The 18,662-nt window shown below is 35.7% G+C and overlaps 2 protein-coding genes across 3 annotated transcripts in view; one reads left to right on the top strand and one right to left on the bottom strand.

The window, feature by feature from the left end:
* Window positions 1–4,164: 4,164 nt before the first annotated feature.
* On the bottom strand, window positions 4,165–7,617 carry gphb5 (glycoprotein hormone subunit beta 5). Its single transcript, XM_082154914.1, has 4 exons — window positions 7,077–7,617; window positions 6,908–6,979; window positions 5,703–5,886; window positions 4,165–4,520 (listed from the first exon to the last, which is right to left on the bottom strand). The coding sequence occupies exons 2-4, from the start codon at window positions 6,934–6,936 to the stop codon at window positions 4,329–4,331; spliced, it is 405 nt and encodes a 134-aa protein (XP_082011040.1). The 5' UTR covers window positions 6,937–6,979; window positions 7,077–7,617; the 3' UTR covers window positions 4,165–4,328.
* Window positions 7,618–8,851: 1,234 nt separating this feature from the next.
* The window catches only part of syne2b (spectrin repeat containing, nuclear envelope 2b), a 109,311-nt gene continuing 99,500 nt past the window's right edge, over window positions 8,852–18,662 (top strand). Inside the window, exons 1-4 of one of the 2 annotated variants that reach the window (XM_082154399.1) lie at window positions 8,852–9,009; window positions 11,300–11,437; window positions 17,062–17,123; window positions 18,042–18,137. In XM_082154399.1, coding sequence (XP_082010525.1) covers window positions 11,350–11,437; window positions 17,062–17,123; window positions 18,042–18,137 — 246 coding nt within the window. In that variant the 5' untranslated portion in view covers window positions 8,852–9,009; window positions 11,300–11,349. Of the gene's footprint in view, window positions 9,010–11,299; window positions 11,438–14,328; window positions 14,571–14,727; window positions 14,809–17,061; window positions 17,124–18,041; window positions 18,138–18,662 lie in introns of those variants that run through there. The other variant, XM_082154398.1, reaches the window with a different exon arrangement.

Here is an 18,662-nt window from a genome sequence, read left to right as displayed (position 1 = left end):
ATTGCAGTCCTGCTGGTTTGATCTTGTCCTCTAGAAAAGAAAGACGGATGAAGCTCTCAGCTGAAGCCAATTTTCAGGTAGTGGAAGCTGCAGTTTGGCATCAGGCCCTCAAGATTCTGTTATTACAATCCATTTATCTCTTACTCTTTCTTTTTGCTGAGCTGGCTAAAGATCTGGAATAGGTTTGGTTTTGCCATAGCAAAGTGATTTTATGTGAAAAAATTTGCTTTTATATTCTCTTCACACACACACACAGACACATAAATGTTGTTTCACGTATTCATGTCCATTTCAGGAGTAATGTGTGTTTGTGAATGTAAAATCAAAGGGTTGGTGCTGTATTGAATATAACATGAGGTCTGCCCTCTGTGTACTAATGGGTCCTGACTTTAGCTGGTCTTAAAGTCTCAATGAGCTTAACTTCAATTGAGGTCATTAGACAACATTTAATTGGGAAAAGACCCATGGGTCAAGAGTTTTATTGGCATGGTTCTGTTGGCTTCTGCTGGAAAGTACAGTAACATCATTCTGCTCCTCAATCTTTCTGCATTGACAGCCATTCTAAAGTAGCTTGCAATTAAGATGAATGGGAATTTTCAGATTCTTATTGATCAGATTGTCCAGATATCAGACAATTTTCTTTAGCAAGCTTCACACAAGCTAATATTGATGCTCTCTGGGAAGCATCTTAAAGTGATAGTTCACCCAAAAATGGAAATTCTGTCATCATTTACTCACCTGTAAGTTGTTCCAAACCTGTATGAATTTCTCAACAACTTGAGGCTGAGTAAATGATGAAAGAATAAAAATTTTTGGGTGAACTATCACTTTAAGATGCTTCCCAGAGAGCGTAAAACAGGAAAGTGATGATACAATTGCAACCCTTTCATTTGATCCTGGTTACAGTATATAGTTTTATAGAAGTTCAGAATTTTGTGGACTAAATCTAGTTAGAAAGTTTTTTTGTTTGTTTTTTTAAATTAATTTGCATGTAAGCTTGTTTCCGCCACTGAAAAAGGGGGGGGGGGGGGGATGGTAATTGTGACTTTTCTCATAACTGTGAGATATTAACTTGAATTGTGAGGTAAAGTCTCAATTATCTTTGCTTTTTTTTTTTTATTCTGTGGTGGAAACGAGCTTCTGTAGATTAGTGACCTTGTAGTGCAGATATAATTACTAGTATCTAAAAAGACTAAAAATGAACGTAAATGAACATAAAGATGAGAGAGTGAATTGTGGTGTAAGAAGACTGAACAGTGTCTCCTATATTTTTCCCTCTTGCTTATATTTAGAAACTCATTCGGTTGGATCTGTACCTGTCAGCTCAAACGCCTCGAGTCGTTTGAAAGAGCCTGTCATGTCCATGAGTTGGGCCAGATTTAGAGTTTGTTTGTTTGACAGTTAATTGAATGGAAGTGATTTGACAGAAGGGTAATTTTGGTAATTAATCTGGGACAAAGGCAGCTTTGGGGGAGGTTTGACATTTCTGGGAATGCTGGTGACTTACATACATGCCAACATTACCGTAGCAACAAAATCACTGGGAACAGCGTTGATCAAAAGCCAGGATGGATTATGGTCCTACCAGGCCCCGGGGCACCCGTCTCTTTGGAGGCCCCCTCTTGTACCCCCACACACGGTTTTTGCTAGGGACTTAAAAAAGGGAAAAATGGTATATTGTAATTCCAAGTTAAAATAACAGAAAAGATTTGATATTTCCTGACCCAAAGTTAAGAATTAGCTTTTAGCCTCTCTTATTTTACAAAATGCAAAAAAAAATTATTGTAGTAGTCTGCATTTTTGTCTCACTCTTGTGAAGAAAAAACTACATTTACCTGAACATTTACCTTAATGTGATACTTTATATGGAACCACTTCCATTCAAGTCTGTTATGCTCACCAAGCCTGCATTTATTTGATCAAAAATACAGTAAAAATAGCAACATTGTGAAATATATATATGAAATATGAATTTTCAGCACTATTACTCAAGTCTTTGGTGTCACATGATCCTTCAGAAATCATTCTAATGTGCTGATTTGATGCACAAGAAACTTTTCTCTTTATTATCAATGTTGAAAGCAATTTTGCTGGTTAGTAGTCTGCAATATCTTGAGAAATTAAGCATCAAAAGATGTGAAATTACATTTATCCTTCATCCTTCCATCGCACTTTGTATCTTTCCCTCGCGGGTCAAAATGACCCGAAGCCCTAAAATTGTTTAGGAATTTTTATTTTATTTTATTTTTTACTTTAAATGACTAGATTTGATCAATACAAAATAAATAAATAGTCATTTAAGCACATTCCTCACATTGTTTCAACTTAAATTCAAAATAACTCTCAATTTCATGCATAACCCTTTTAATTAATCTCAAAATATCTTATATGTGGTGTCTTTGCCGACCTCTATTGAAAAGAAATATATATATAACATGATATTTCATGACTCTTGCCACTATAGATGGCCTTATAGCTCTATAGTCTATAATAGACTCTATATGGAGAAAATTAGCTGTTCCGCTGGGTTCTAAAGTCAGTTTTTCTTTAGTATGCAGATACACATCTAGACATTATAAATAATTTTTTGGTAAAGTTTTAGCATTTTCTAGTTTGAATTTTGAGCATTTTTAGGTTTTTCTAGGTGTAGGCCTACTGAAGCATTCCCCGGATTCCATTTATAGGGGGTCAAACTGACCCACGAGTGAAGGATATGTCACGTTTTAAAATTTCAACCACAAAACTCCTTGAATCCATTGAAAAATGTATATATATTGTGTGTTCTCGGTTGAATCGTGACGAAAGTCCTGGGTCTTGGACCCCTCTGATGAACATTTATTTTTTTAACGAGTTTCAGGTGAAAATGACCCGAGGGAAGGATGAGGGTTAATTTATTTATTTTTTTATTATTCTTTATTTTAGATTGATTGATTGATCAGAAGCTGACCAGAACTTTCAATTTAAGTAATTTTTTTGTTTTAATGAAATGGCTTTTTTGGTCCACTCTTGTGAAGGAACCACCACATTTACCCTATCAAAATCAATTTAACTAATCTGCACACATTTGTAATTGTGGATCTTAACGAAACTATATTTAACTGTTGGCAAAGGTAATTTCCAGTACAAAACTGCAGAACTTGACCTCTGAGGCCTTATACACCAATGGAAAAGGTAATAATAATCATAAGCGTCTGCTGCTCAATACAATGCCAGAATAGGAGAGGAAAACGTTTTCTCATCATTTTCACATTAGTGAGGTTTTAAATAATTTATCTAGCAGGGACTGCTGGGACATGTGAACTCACAGTAACACAGCTTTCTGAGATATTAGTCTTCAGTGTTGCAGGATGCTGATGATGAGAAAATGATTTATTCTCATTCTCATATGTTTTCATATGTGTGTGATCAGCACACGAAACAGCGTAGATGCTTAGATGCAGGAATGGATTAAGTATATGAACAAAGTAAATACACAAAGTTCACCTGGTTGGCCTGAGAAGGAAGAGCCAGAGCAGGTGGTACTGTATATATAATACAGTATATGACTGTGAATGACTGTCAGAGATGAATCAGTGAGATGAGAGCAGCATTGAACAGGTGGTTGGACCCCCTAATGATACATCCATGAGATCCACAAGACTTTCTTTAGCACTCACACACACATATGGACGTGTCATAGTCACAAGACTTTTGCATCTACCGTTTGGAACAAACATATAACAAATCTAATGGAAAAATAAGCAAAGCAACAACAACAAAAAAAAAACGTTACCATTCGAACAGAAATGGAGTTGATTTATGTTAGCCAGCTTGTGCGGCCATTTGATTATATGTCCTTAAAAAAAAAAAAAAAAGATAATTTATTCCTGTGATGCAAAGCTGAATTTTCAGCATCATTACTCCAGAATTCAGTGTCACATGATCCTTCAGAAATCGTTCTAATAATGATGATTTGCTGCTCAAGAAACATTTATTTTTAATAATTTTTTTCCAGAATTTTTCTGATTAATAGAAAGATCTGAAGAACAACATTTAATGTGTTCTTGCTGAAAAAATTTATTAATTAAAAAAAGATTAAGATGAAACTTATGTTACGTGATTTTGGCTTATGTCCTGCCGCTACAAGATCCATATTTTTCAGTTTATGACAGAAGATCGCGGGTGTGGTGTTTGCAGTTTTGTTTTATTAATATAATTTTGATCTTTTCAGAAAGAGGAGGAGGGGAAAAAAACATACAGGGACCATTTAAAGGTAAAATGTTTATTCCTGCAGTGCACATGGCGTTTGGTGTTTTAACCGTAACATAATGGCTGGTTTCTCCTGCATATCAGACAGAGGTGATGCATTCAGTGGTGCTGGTGAGACACACCCCACAGTCACACCGCAGGGCCACTGGATAGGTGTAGGACGGGTCCACGTCGGCTGAGCAGTTGGGCAGCTGCACCGTCTCTAATCGGGTCTCATTATAGGTGCACACGCGCTGATGCGACTCGATGAAGGGCGGGTCCAGGACAGGCTTCTGCAGTGATTGACAGGTGATGTCAGACTGATGCCATAATGAGGACTTTTCATTTGTGCATTTTTTTTAGATGGACTATATACTTAAAAGCATCTTTATACTTTAATATTTAACAGTACACTAATCTTTACATTTTAAATAATGTCCCAAATGTCTGTTCCAATTCAAACGCCATTAACTGAAATAGAAATTTGTCTCTGAAGGCACTTTTTTTCTTTTCTTTTAAAGTGAAACTGTGCAGTCCTGATCTCATCCTTAAAACTGGAGTGCTCTAATGTTGTCAGGTTGATTCAGCTATATAAAATTATATTTTTGAATTCAAAGTAGTTGATTTTGACGCTAGCACATTTTTTACAGTGTATGTTGCTGCACTTATAGACAAATTGTCTGTGAGATGACAATAAATTACAATAATTAGACAAATTGTCTATGAGTACAGCAGTAATAATACTAGTAATATTTATACATAATACATACAATTATGGTACTATGTAAAACATACTGTGGTATTATTAAATATTATTTTTAACATTTATTATTATAAACACCACAAAAAATACATTGAAAAACATTATAAAACAATAAAAACAACAGTAAAAAATAATGCCAGGCCTGACTGAGCAAATATTGCTACCATTTTCCTCAATTTCCTGTTGTTATTTTATTCCCCCTTTAATTTCCAGCAATCCGCCCAAGAGGTTCCCGACCTCTCTCTTAAGAGCACTAAAGGAAAAGCGGTTCAGTTTTTTTTCTTTTTCAGAAAGTGATTATTTGGGTCAACGTGAGTTCTGCTCTCAAAAAGTGCCTTCAACCGCTCTGTGTGTAAAAATTAAACACAATTACAAACAATAAATAATGCAAATGCAAACTCTGATTATATATTAGAAAGATTAGTTAATATTAGTTATATTAATTGTTTTCAAACCCTGTTGGCTGCTTCAATCTGTGTTAAAAGCAAAATCACCTAATCTATTATTTTCTGCCACTGAGTAATAAATATGGGGGTTTAATTTGATTAATTTGATCCATTTTACAACCCTGTTAAGTCATTTCAATGCATTACAATCCTTCTTATAAAGTATTTTCTCCTTGACAGTTGTATAAGTATTCATCACATTGCAGGTGTGTGTGGCAAGAGCCTTTCTTCTCTCTGGCTTTAGTAAATGCTGTTCATAGTCTTACTTCCCAGGTCTCACAGCGTCCCCAGCAGGCGTCAGTGGAGATGTGCAGCCCACCGCATCCCGGCTTACGGGCCAGAAAGGTAAATTCTCGAACTGCGCAGCCGATGAAACGCTTCAGGTTGAGCACAGAAGCCTCAGTATGAGCTCCACAGCACAGCCAGACAGCCAGTGTCACACAGCACAATCTATCACACACACACAATACAGTACATAAGAGTTCATGTGTCTCAGAAGAATGATTCAGAGTTAAATATTCTGTTGGTGTTCTTCCTAAAAAATTTAAAGTAATTACTCTTGATTAACGTAACATGCAGTTTATAATTAGAGCTATTAATTATTTGAGTTGTAATGATCCATGTAAGCAGAAACGTTTTCCTTTTTTTATATGAAGGTCACATTACACATTACGTTCAACATGTACACTGTCATTCAAATGTTTATTTAAAGAAATGAATACTTTCATTGATCAAAGGTGACAGTAAAGACATAATGTTATAATATTAAAGATTTCTGTTTCAAATGATTGTTATTTTGAACGTTTTATTCATTAAAGAATCCTGAAAGAAATATATATATATATACAAAAATATTAGGCAGCACAACTGTTATCAACATTGATAATAGTAATAAATGTTTCTTAAACACCAAATCAGCATATTAGAATGATTTCTGATGGATCTGAAGGTGCTGAAAATTCAGCATAAAAATTTGAGATTACATTTAAAAATAGAAAAGTTGTTTTAATTGGTAATATTTCACAATATTACTGTATTTTTTATTAAATAAATAACATTCAAAAAATGTACCAACCACAAAATTTCGAAAGGTGCACAATAAAAAGTGATCAGTTGACAACTTAAAAAAAGTGAGGAAACCCGTTGCCTTAAAATTATTAATAAACTTCATGCATAATTGAAAAAATTTAGTTATTTGAACTTGACAATTCCACATAACTTAATCTTTTCAATTACGCATGAAGTTTATTTACTTAATTTTAAGGCAATGGGTTTCCTGCCTTTTTTTTTGTTGTCAACTGATCACTTTTTACAGTGTGGTGTATTACTGTTTTACCCTTGAAAATCTGTCATAAAAATATAAATTTAAAAAAAATATGATAAGATAAACCAAAATAATGTTTCCAAACCTAAAAAAATTAATAAAATAAAATTAATAAAAAATAAATAAAGTGCTTTGTAAGTTTCTCACCCCTGTGCTCCAGACCTCAGAGGAGTCATAGTGTTTCCAGTGATTGTGGATCTCAGTGGATGAAACAGGTGCCTAAATCACAGTAATTAATAAAATACAAGTATTTCTAAAACATAAACCTCACTTATCTTACTTCTATTTGTCTTCGGTTCAGCAAGGTCAAAGATACCTGGACAGCAGATTCAGCACAGCAGAACTCTCCAGAACTCTCACTTGCTCTTGTAGCCTTGAAGAACCTCTGATGCTGATCTTGCACAAATCTGTAATTTATTAGAAACGGCAATGCCAACCCCACCTAAAACACACGGGGCTGTCTCTGTAGCGCCAACTGCACCCAGCAGTAATAAAGAGATGTCACATAAGACCAAAGACAAACAGGGAAGGAGCCGATGTGTCCATGTTTGTGGAAGTTGATCCAACCCCTCAGGCTCTGAAATCTCTGCATGTCTTACTTGCTAGTACTCAGGTACATCAGCCGTACATCCATTAACTTAATGAAGAGGAAAGAAGCTCTTTTTGTTCCGACTCATTCACATGGAAGAGAATGGGAAGCACCTTCATCCTCTAATCCATGTATTCATCTATTCATCCATCCATCTTGTGGGCTGTGGTTAGTCCTGGCTCCAGAAAGAATAGGAAGGTGTCAGGACAGGTTAAATGAGACGTCAGGCTGCAAACACTCTGAGTTTAGTCAGATACTTACCATGGCAACATGTGGCAAAATCAAAGAAGCAGTTTTCTCAAACTGAGGGGGCGAGGAAGACAATTGCGCTGACTTAATTCAGTTCTTTATTACATTTCTACATAATTGGAGTATAAATTAAATGACATTTGAAAATGTTTGGATGACAAACAGACATATTAGACATAACTATTTGCTGCCAAATCAAACAGAAGTCTGAATAGAAGACAATAGCTTTAGGATTGATCTGACTGAGGCCACTGTTATAGGGCAAATTTGATTCATAAAAAAAGTATAGAATATCTATTACAATGTAAAACAAAACAAAAAACTAAAAAAAATTTAATTAAGTTGCTGCCTTAAATTTAAGTTCAATTAACTAGGATGTTTAAGTCATTTAAACTTAAATTACATTAAACTGACTTAAAATGAGTTGAATCTTAGACTTACTTGAAAAATTGAAAACTGCTCAACTTATTTTGATGACTTAAAGCAATGTAAAACATGTTCTCTTAACTTACTGATCATATCACTTTTTACAGTGTACCTGAAAAGTAGGCTACAAAGTACCAATTATAGAGTAAACATGTTGTTTTTCTCTGCATTAAACTGCATGAGACTATCTTCAAGTAACGTTAAACAAACTTTTCTTAAATGACGCCACAGTGACGTCTAGTGGTCAATTTGAGAAGTTTCTGGTGAACTTCAGAGACTCAATATGAGCTAATCACTTGAACCGTGTGATCATGCTGTCTCCCAACATTTCCTTTAGTTCTGCATCAGTTTCTTCTACACAGTGTTATTGGTATTAATATTGTAATTATTAAGGATGTGTGACCTATAGTGCTCCTGAAACTGATGTCAATGGAAAGAGCCTACTTTTATAGTGTCTATTAGCAACTGGTGATAAATACGCGCTTTGACTAACCTTGAGCCATCCTGTAGCCTATTACATCATTTCTCAATAGGCTACTGAAACTTTAAAGCCCATTTAAAACCTATACTTGTAGCCTATGAAACTTGCTGTAACTTTACTAAGGCCACTAACTATGTTTTGACTTCTTTGGCGTGGCTGAAGCATTAATTTGGTGGGTGTCCTGCACAAATGCTGTAATAATTCGCACCGTGGGATATTGATCTGCACAGAGGGTGTGCTCCTGCTATGCTCCTCTGTGTCTATTCGCTGCCCTGAGTGGTGGTTATAATTAGAGACCCCCGCGGGCGCGTCCGGTTTCACTCACACACACACTCGAATCACACCGCGAACGGGAGGGAATCTATAACTTCACTCTTCGCTACACGCAGTAATATGAACTCCCTAACGATTTATATGTGTCGTTATTGTAGTTGACGACGGAAAACATTCAACACTGGATGTGTAAGTGGACATTTGAAGAGAGTTTCATACTTTGCCTAACATGTGAGTAGAAACCGAGTTCAACAGACCCATATTAACAGCTCTAAGGTCATTGAATAACGCATAACATAATTGTAATCACACCATATTTATTTTAATATAGCCTATTAACTAGGCCTATCTTTGTTGTTGTTATTTGTTTTGTTCTTAATTTAAAACGTTTTGTTAAAAAATAGCCTAAATACTGTAAAATAAATAATGATAATAATAATATGGCATAATGCCACTTTTATAATATAGCCTAACTTATAGTAATAATAATAGGCCTAGCTGTATAAGTAGCTAGTTTTAGTTTAAAATATTAATTTCGGGACTCAAATGACGAAATAAAGTCATGCAGTAGGCCTAGAATTGATTATGTGTTAGTTGATATTGATATTGTGCTCTTTGTAATAGCGACGTGCCCGCGCGAGCGCTATTTTGGTGCCCGTGGAGCGCGCCACGCCCCTCTCGCGCTCAAGGCATTCTGTGTGTCAGAGGTCACGCTGGTTATTCTGGACCGTGTGCGGAACGGAACGTTTCTGTCATTGTCATGTCATTTTTATATGCCATTGACTTGTTCAACGTTTTGGGTAGGCCTACAGATGTGAAGATGCAAACCAGCTTGGAGGAAAGCTTAGTTAGTCTACGTAAAGTCACTTACAGCTTTTGTGGATGAGCACTGTATTGATTTCTCTCATAGATATATATAAAAATAGATAAAACATGTTTTATAATGGTTTAAATGAGTAGTTTACACAAATCGTCTGTAGCAGTTCTATCACTATTTGGAAACGAGCTTCATTTAGCTACTATTTTAACAAAATTATAGTGGGTAAACAATGATAGATGTTTACATTCTGGGTGAATTATCCCTTTAAACAAAGACAGTTATCACAATGTTTTGTTCAAAGGCAGTGACACATGTCCATAGATTTGCCTGGGGTAATGTGGTGTACGTGTGAAATGCTTCAGATGCTGTGGTGGTCAGTCCGTGTGGATGAAGTTTCCATGTAACTTCCATGTCGTATTTAGTGTGATTCGACTGTGATCCCAGCACACTATAATGTTTGATCTTTGGGAATGTGTCCAGTTCGTGTTAATGCATGCTGTGTGTTTTCATTCCACATCATTATGCCAGTATGTGCAGTATCTCTCTCTCTCTCTCTCTCTCTCTCTCTCTCTCTCTCTCTCTCTCTCTCTCTCTCTCTCTCTCTCTCTCTCTCTCTGTGTGTGTTCCTGGGATTCCATCTCGGGATAGCACACCCCTCTGTACCAGAGTCACGTTGTTCTGCAAGGACATGCAATGACATTTTACCATGACTTTGTTTATTTAAGAAAGTCGTCTTTAAGACAATAGAAAAATAATTGATCTAAAACTTATAATAATTTAATAATTCTCCCACGCATTCTGAAAAAGTGGCAGTTTTGGATCCTTAGAAGGCACAACTGCTGACTTTTTTTGTCTACCTGCAGGAATTTAAAGACATCATGAAAGGGAAGTTGTGACAATCTTTTCTTCATTATTGTGACATGAAACGGCTTCTTGAACAAAAAAAAAATGTAGGGTGGGACTTGATTTTGTCCATCAGGAATTGATTGAATCATTGGCTCTGCTCTCGCACCAGTAAATATGTCATCACAGAAGAGATGCAAGAGGAATGGGAAGTTATTTTGATAAAAAATTACGAGTGCACTTGAATAATAAAAAAATGATGTCCATACATAATTTATAATAAATACTGCAATATTCCATAAAAATAGGAATGGTCAATTTTGATTTCATGGTGCCTTCAGCAGTAGGCTATGCAGTACATTTCAGTATGTTCAATTTCCTCATCATATACTGTATGTCATAATATAATGGATAAAATATTAAACTAAGGAACTCATTACTGTTTCTATGACCACTAATATGAAAAAACACCCAAAGTTTGTCCTTGTTTCTAATCAAAATGGTTATGTATATTGAGAATATTGCTTTAAATTAGTACACCATTTATTGATTTTTTTTAATTGACATGTGTAATTTTTGGCCGGAAGATACCAGCTCGAATAGCCAGTATTATGGAATTACCATTTTCATAATATTGTGTAGGTTATTTATCAGGCAAATTGTCAGCTTCAACAGACCATATTTCTGTAAGTCTAATGTATATATTTATAGAAATGCTTCCTTAAATTACAAAACAAACCCTTCATAAAAGTTACAGCCAATAGAAGAAATGCATAACAGAAATTTTAATACAAATCTGTGTCAAAGGAATGTTAAAATAAACCTGGACTGATATGACATCATCTGTCCCCTCGACAGATGCTGCAATCCCTCAGGTGGTTCTCAGCTGAACCGTGTCCGTGGGAACCATGACATCACAGAGGACATCCGAAGACCCGCCCGTCGAACGTGGCTCACTCCCACTAGACATCGATGATGTCCACATACTACTGCAAGGTCAGATGGAAGCTCTTGATTGAAGGAAATTATATTATCTGATATAGTCTGATATTATCACTATATCTATTGCACTGTGATTTTCATCGGACTTTGGAGGATGATATGAATTTATTTGTTCATTTAACAAACTTTTGGTCTCCTCAAAAGCAGATTAAACTGATTTATTGGTGATACTGAACAGTATGGGTTAAAATCGCTCTAGATCTCGCTCTCTCACACACACACACACACCCAAACACGTTATGCTTTGAAAAGATGAAATGAATGACTTTATTAAGGCATAATTACAGCATGGTCACGTGTTTTGCAGATTGTTTGGGAACAGGCAGTTCTATTGCCCTGAGTCATGAAGAGTTGCTCAAAAGTTTTTTTTTTTCTAGCATGCAAAGTGTGGGTGTTTCTGTGTTTTTTATCCACAGAAATCTTCCCTCTCTCTGTTGTTGTTTCCAGAGTAAGGTGATGATGAATGTGATTTCTTAATGAACATAATTTAGGCAAATACTAAGGGATGATTACTTCTAAAAAAAACACAATTGCTCCTTGCTCGATTGTAGAGCTGAGGGGTCGGTTAAGCTCCTCCAGAAGACATAAGGAAGCCCCATAAAGAAAAACAAATAGATTTAGTAATTTTATATTGTAGTCAGTTTACTTTAAGCAGTCAAAATCTCTGCGAATTAAATGTTGACAATGTGTAAGATTAGGGATATGAATACCGATATGAAAATGTTGGCCAATACAGATAACTCTTTATATTTGAAAGCCGATAACCAATATATATATAAACAAAACGCTAAATCTAAATCAAAAATGTTATATAACTTTTGGGAGCCTGATTACAAAAACAAAAGTCTCACCATTAAAAGCCACATCCCAAACACAATCATAATGTTCTCATTATAATTTTATGTAGCCTATATGACAGGCTTGTGCTACACATGTTGCACTTCAATGTATTTTCCGTAGCAAGTGGTTCCAATCATATTTTAAGCAATTCAAAAGCATTATGGCAAATATTGCTCATCTGAAGTGTCTCAGCTGAAGGAAATAATTAATATTTATCAGCTTTAAAGGTGACATATTATGCCCCTTTTCACAAGATGTAATCAAATCTTTGGTGTCCCCAGAATGTGTCTGTGAATTTTCAGCTCAAAATACCACAGATCATTTATTATAGCTTGTCAAAGTTGCCCCTTTTTGGGTGTGAGCAAAAACGCGCATTTGTGTGTGTCCCTTTAAATGCAAATGAGCTGCTTTTCCCTGCCTCTACTCAGAGGTCGATCCTTTACACAAGCTTCGGATACTCCGGCAATAACAATTGCACATTTCACAAATCCAAAATCTCAAAAATAACCAACAGTCAGATTCAGGAAGAGAATACATACATATATGTAATTGTTGTGGAGTTACATTGATTCATCTCATCGACTTGCATGTACCGTCATGTTTAACTTTCACACAAGTTGACACAGTTCCCTGAGGGATTTATAAGACACCTGTGGCATTTGTTGTCTGTGCTCGTCTGTGCAGCAACGACAGAACAGTTTACATGCTTTCCTTGAACTTTTGCCATTGCGTTATAACTGGTTACACTGCTGAAAACCAAATGGCAGCGCCGTGGGTGGAAACGTGCAGATTAAGGGGCGGCAATATTATAATAAGATCCCCTTCCTACGTCAGAAGGGGAGTGAAATCTGATCTGCTTATTTTTTGACAGGCTTGCAGAGAAAGGCTTACCAAAACAAAGTTACTGGGTTGTCACTTTTCATGTTTTCTGGGTTGGTAGATGCACTGAGCACTTAAACACGGATAAAGTCAGATTTTCATGATATGTCCCCTTTAATATATTGGCCAAATGTTCTTTTCGGCCCGATAACGATAACATTAAAAGAATAGTTCACTTAAAAATGAATATTATGTTATCATACTCACCTTCAAGTTGTTTCAAACCTTTGGTGGGACACAGGATTATTTTGAAGAATGTCAGTAACCAAACTGTTGATGGGGTCCATCAACTGTTTGATCACTGACATTCTTCAAAATATCTTATTTTGTGTTCAGCAGAAGAAAGAAATTCATACAGGTTTGAAACAACTTGAGGGTGAGTAAATGATGAAAGATTTTTCATTTTGAAGTGAACTATTCCTTTTAAATGAACATATATCGGCTGATACCGAAATGGTGGCCGATATATATCGTGCATCCATACACTGTAAAAAGTGATCAGTTGATTTAACCGTTGCCTGAAAATTATTAAGTAAATAACTTCATTCGTAATTGAAAAACTTGACAATTCCACATAACTTAAAGGTATAGCGGAGGATCTTTCCAAATTTTTGATAAGACCCGCCCTCTCCACTTTTTGAAAAGTTTGATTGATTCACCAGAATGATTGACAATTAGGAGGACCAATAGTTTAGACTACCCACCAGGAAGTAAAACATCCTCCGCTATACCTTTAATTTTTTTCAATTACACATGAAGTTATGTACTTATAATAATAATTTTAAGGCAACAGGTTTCCTCACTTTTTTTAAGTTAAGTCAAATCCCTTTTTTAAGTGGTTTTATTGTGTTTCAGGCTACTTAATATGTTATTTTTTAAATCATTAGGAAAAAAATACCTTTATGACAAACTGCACAAAAATAAAAAGTTGTTATTTTTTGCTAAAATTTCTCTCTGTCAGAGTTCTGAAATTAACAAAAAGAGTCAGTTGAAAATGGCTAAAAACTTGATGGCTGGTGAAATTGTGAAACATATTTTGACCCTGAGGATAGAGTAGATCTGCATTAGAAGAAGCGTTAATCAGCGCCTGTGTGGACATGCTGTGTGCGTTTCTTTTTTTGACATAGGTAAAAGGTGGAGCCTTTTTTAAAACCTGCAGTACTGGCACTTGATCTTGAATTACTTAGCTAAAGGTTACCGGGCAAGTTGTGCCATGTGTTTACGGTAGTTTTCAGTTCTTCAGCTGATACATGCTTTCCAGATTTTCGATGCAGGAGTTTTGTACTGATTTGCTGAACTGCAAGATGAGGCTGGTTTATAAAGCATTTACCATTGCACACTCCAACATGCAACAACTGATTATGATACAGGAAATTCTTGGATAGTAAATCTGATGACGTCAGAATGGGTGAGTTTGTTGTAGCTCTAAAACTAGTTGGACAACAGATACAGTAGTATGCAATAATCAAAATAACATTTTGTGCATTTTTAATTGCCATAATATTGTTCTATCATATGTATATCTGAACATCATGGTGCAATCACTGCTGATGTCTCCTTAAAAGACAACAAAAAGAAGTTGCCTCGTTTTGTCGGGGTTGGACACCCATCTGAAAGGTCTCATAGCAAGAAACATGGATCACAAGGTGAGGTGCTTATAATAAAAAGTATTGCATAAGCATAAAAGCATTGCACATTCTGCAGTGCAGTCTTACAGAAATTGGCAAAAGATCTGATTAACAAATCAAACATAATTTTAAATTATACATTTTTCAATATTGTATGTCATGTAAAGGTCTTTCGGGTTAATTAAGGAGCTTTTTAAGCGTGGTAGTGCATTTGATTTGATTTCACTATTATTATTAATTATTATGAAACAGTCTGTAATTTGTTCATGTATCTGTATCGCCTAAATGAAGTGTCAGTCAAAGGCATGTTATGGGGCTTTTCTTTTTTATCTGCTTGATCGTTTCATCATTGTTTCCCCTCCCTCTGTTGTTCTGCTCAAAGGGAGGTGTTGTATGTAACTATTTACGAACCACCCAAAACACATTAGAACACACAAGATGTGACCTTTGATCAATGGAAACATTCCAGTCTGTCATTGTGTTTCTGTAGAGTTCATTTAAATGAAGTCACCAGTAATGGAGAGTGTTTGCTGAGAGAATTTTGTTGTTTCCAAATCTTTGTTTCTGAGGTGGATCAACACGTTGGTGAAAGATTCCACGAGTTTGTGTGTCCCTCTCTGCACTTGCCTCACTGTGTTTTAACTATATTTTTATGTGAGCATTTTAAAGGAAAGTTAGCTCATATTCAGCTCATATTCATCTCTGCAAAACTAGAGAAACAATAAAAAAGAAAATAACTAAAAACTCTGCTACAAATCCCAGGAACCATACCTGATCTCCATGTTGTTTTCTCTTTTACTTAATAACAAACATTAGCAACATGAGGTTTAGTTTTTTTTAATCGTTACAGATGGATGTCTTTAATAAATGTCATTAATTATATTTGACTGAAATTATGTATAAACATATTTTGTATAATATATTTTTTGTATTACTATAAGAAAACATTTTCGCACTATGGTTACCTGGACTATCTCAGACAGCAACACAGTGTTGGCCCAGATCCAGCCCACATGTGGATTCCACACGTACCAGATGTGGGCCGGATCTGGGCCTACACAATGTTGCTTTCTGGGATGGGTCTTTATGTTGTTTTTTTTTACCCTGTAAATGCAATAGGCTTCATTTACTGGGTTATGCACGTTGCACACTTGCAGCAGTACAATATCACAGCAAGCTGTTTAGCAACAAGACACCATTCAGTATTATGTACTTCCTCAGTGCTTGACAAATCATTTTCCCAGGGTAAAAATGACCCTGGGTTAACTGCGTCAAGTGTAAAAGTGCATTAGTATTTGATAGCTGAACTCTAAATAAATCCACAGGAACCTGAGGGTGGGTGTCAGCTGATAACTTTAACCATCTCAAAGCTTTCCCTCATTCTGTGCTACTGATACAGGAGTGTGGAAACAGTGACTGTCAAACCCTGCCAGTCCTGTCAAAGAATTTATTCAAACACACACTCTCTCGTTCTCTCTTTGTGGGTCAGTCGGTCAACAGCGACATTATCCTGATAACTGACCTGAGAGTCTTATTCATAGTGAGTGTGGCCATGTTTAGCACTTAATGAGGGAGAGCTCTTTTAGAATCACTGCTCAAAACAGAGTCAGGTTGGCGATCAGATTCGTCTAATGGGGTTCATAGAAATAGTCGTTGTAGATTTTACGTGCTCGTTTGAAGAAGAGTGTCGACAACTCTGAGAAAACAGTTTTGGTAAAAGTTGATCTGTGTAGACTTGGACGTATTGTGAGAGATTTGAAGGTTCTTGAACAAGGAGAAGAATGGAACAAGTGGATTGTCAGAGTATGGAGGATAAAGATGTTCTTCACACAGCTGATGAGCTCATTGATTTTATGGAACTTTATAACGGTAAACATAAATTGCACTCTATTTGACGTGACAGCTTTTAGGTCTGAATTGCATTTCATGGGAACCACATGCAAATTATTAAGACACATAAAAGTTTGTATGAATGAATGAATGAATTTTTTATATGTGAGAAAATACATTTTCTTTCCTCTACAGATTAAAATGTTATTTACATTAAAAGTTTATGCATTGCTACACATTCAATTAACTGAAATTGACAAACCTGACCAGTGTTATTAATTTCTCATGCATTTATAAGATCTATTCTTAGACATTGTTTGAATTGAAATGAACACAGCACATAGAGATACAATCCTACAGATCATTTGTGTGTAATGTATTCGCTCACTATGTTTGTAAATGCTGGTTTTCATGCTTTTCTCCTGTCTGTTCTGCCCTCAGTGGAGCAGGAACAAATTCAGAAGAGAACCTTCACCAACTGGATCAATGCCCAGCTGTCTAAGGTTAGAGTCCAAGTTTATCAAAGTTAACTTGACTTAGAAAATATATATCAGTAATAGACTCTGTGTCATGTTTATCTGAATCCTCATGAACTTCACTTGCATTATTTGTAATAATTTGTATTAACTGCGAATAACACACAGGACTTTTCCACTTTCGGAAACGGCACCTAAACTACAGATAAATGACGGATATGGAAAGTGTTGTTGGTAGAGGTCATTCCTGCAGGTTCTCCAATAGCGGGGAGGGAATGAGGGGTGTGCAGGGGGTAAATATAATCTTCTCAAACATGGCCCAGAAAGACAGACAGCAACAGGAGTTGTGTCAGCGCACACACTCGTGAACGCACATATTCACAGCCACGGCTACTTATAAAGTGAGCAAATGACACAATCAGTTTGACGTGGCTTGGCATCCTACAGGCATGAACGGGATGTGTGCACACATAAAAGAGACATCAGTGTGTCATTTCAGATCATTTCAGATGCTCATTTCTGTCTCCCCTCAGTTTTATGTAAAAGGTTGAGTTCACATAAGCTTGTCTGATTTGTCCCCTAGACATAATTTGAATATCTGCCGTGAGCATTGACTCCTGTTACCTAACAAACTGATACAAATGGACACTATACAATATTCCAGCAATACAAGGCTGTATTTGTCAATTCAAAAAGTTTTGGGTAGATTTAAGGGGAAATTTGCTTTGTCATGAAAATTAGGCCACAATGCAAAATATGTATATATACAAGTGTAAAATAGTTTTTAGCCAAAACCCAAAATGTATTTTATATCTTAAATCTGGGGTGAGATATCATATGGCCCTGAAATGTTTTCGTGTGATTTGCCTGAATGGTTTAGTTCTGAAGTTATAAACCATGTGCATTCTGGTGTTTAATGTGGGATATTTCATTCTGATCTCTCAGAGGAGTCCTCCGGTTACTGTGCTGGATCTTTTCAATGAATTCAGAGATGGAAGCAGACTATTGGATCTGCTGGAGGTGATGAGTGGTCAGAGAATGGTAAGTGTCTAGTTCAATAGTTGTTAAAGGAATAGTTCACTTACAAATTAAAATTCTGTCATTTACTCACCCTCAAGTTGTTTCAAACTTGTATGAATTTCTTTCTTCTGCTGAACACAAAAGAAGATATTTTGAAAAATGTCTGTAACCAAACAGTTGATGGACCCCATTGACTTCCATAGTATTTTTTTTCCTACTATGGAAGTCAATGGGGTCCATCAACTGTCTGGTTACCGACATTCTTCAAAATATCTCAATTTGTGTTCAGCAGAAGAAAGAAATTCATACAAGTTTGAAACAACTTGAGGGTGAGTAAATGATGACAGAATTTAAATTTTTAAGTGAACTAATCCTTTAACTTATTTTTCGATAACCTATGCTGATATCTAGAGAGCAAGATGGCCATCGCCCAATATATACACAAATATACCTATACATGTATAATATAATGCAATATAATTTGATATAAGATTTATGAGACTATATTAATGTTAATTTTGCATTATTACATTAAAACATTTTTTT

This window comes from Leuciscus leuciscus, assembly GCF_965113295.1.
Source record: "Leuciscus leuciscus genome assembly, chromosome: 22".
NCBI classification, from domain to species: domain Eukaryota; kingdom Metazoa; phylum Chordata; class Actinopteri; order Cypriniformes; family Leuciscidae; genus Leuciscus; species Leuciscus leuciscus.
The sequence above is the reverse complement of the archived record's forward strand: the minus strand, read 5'-3'. Positions and strand labels throughout refer to the sequence as shown.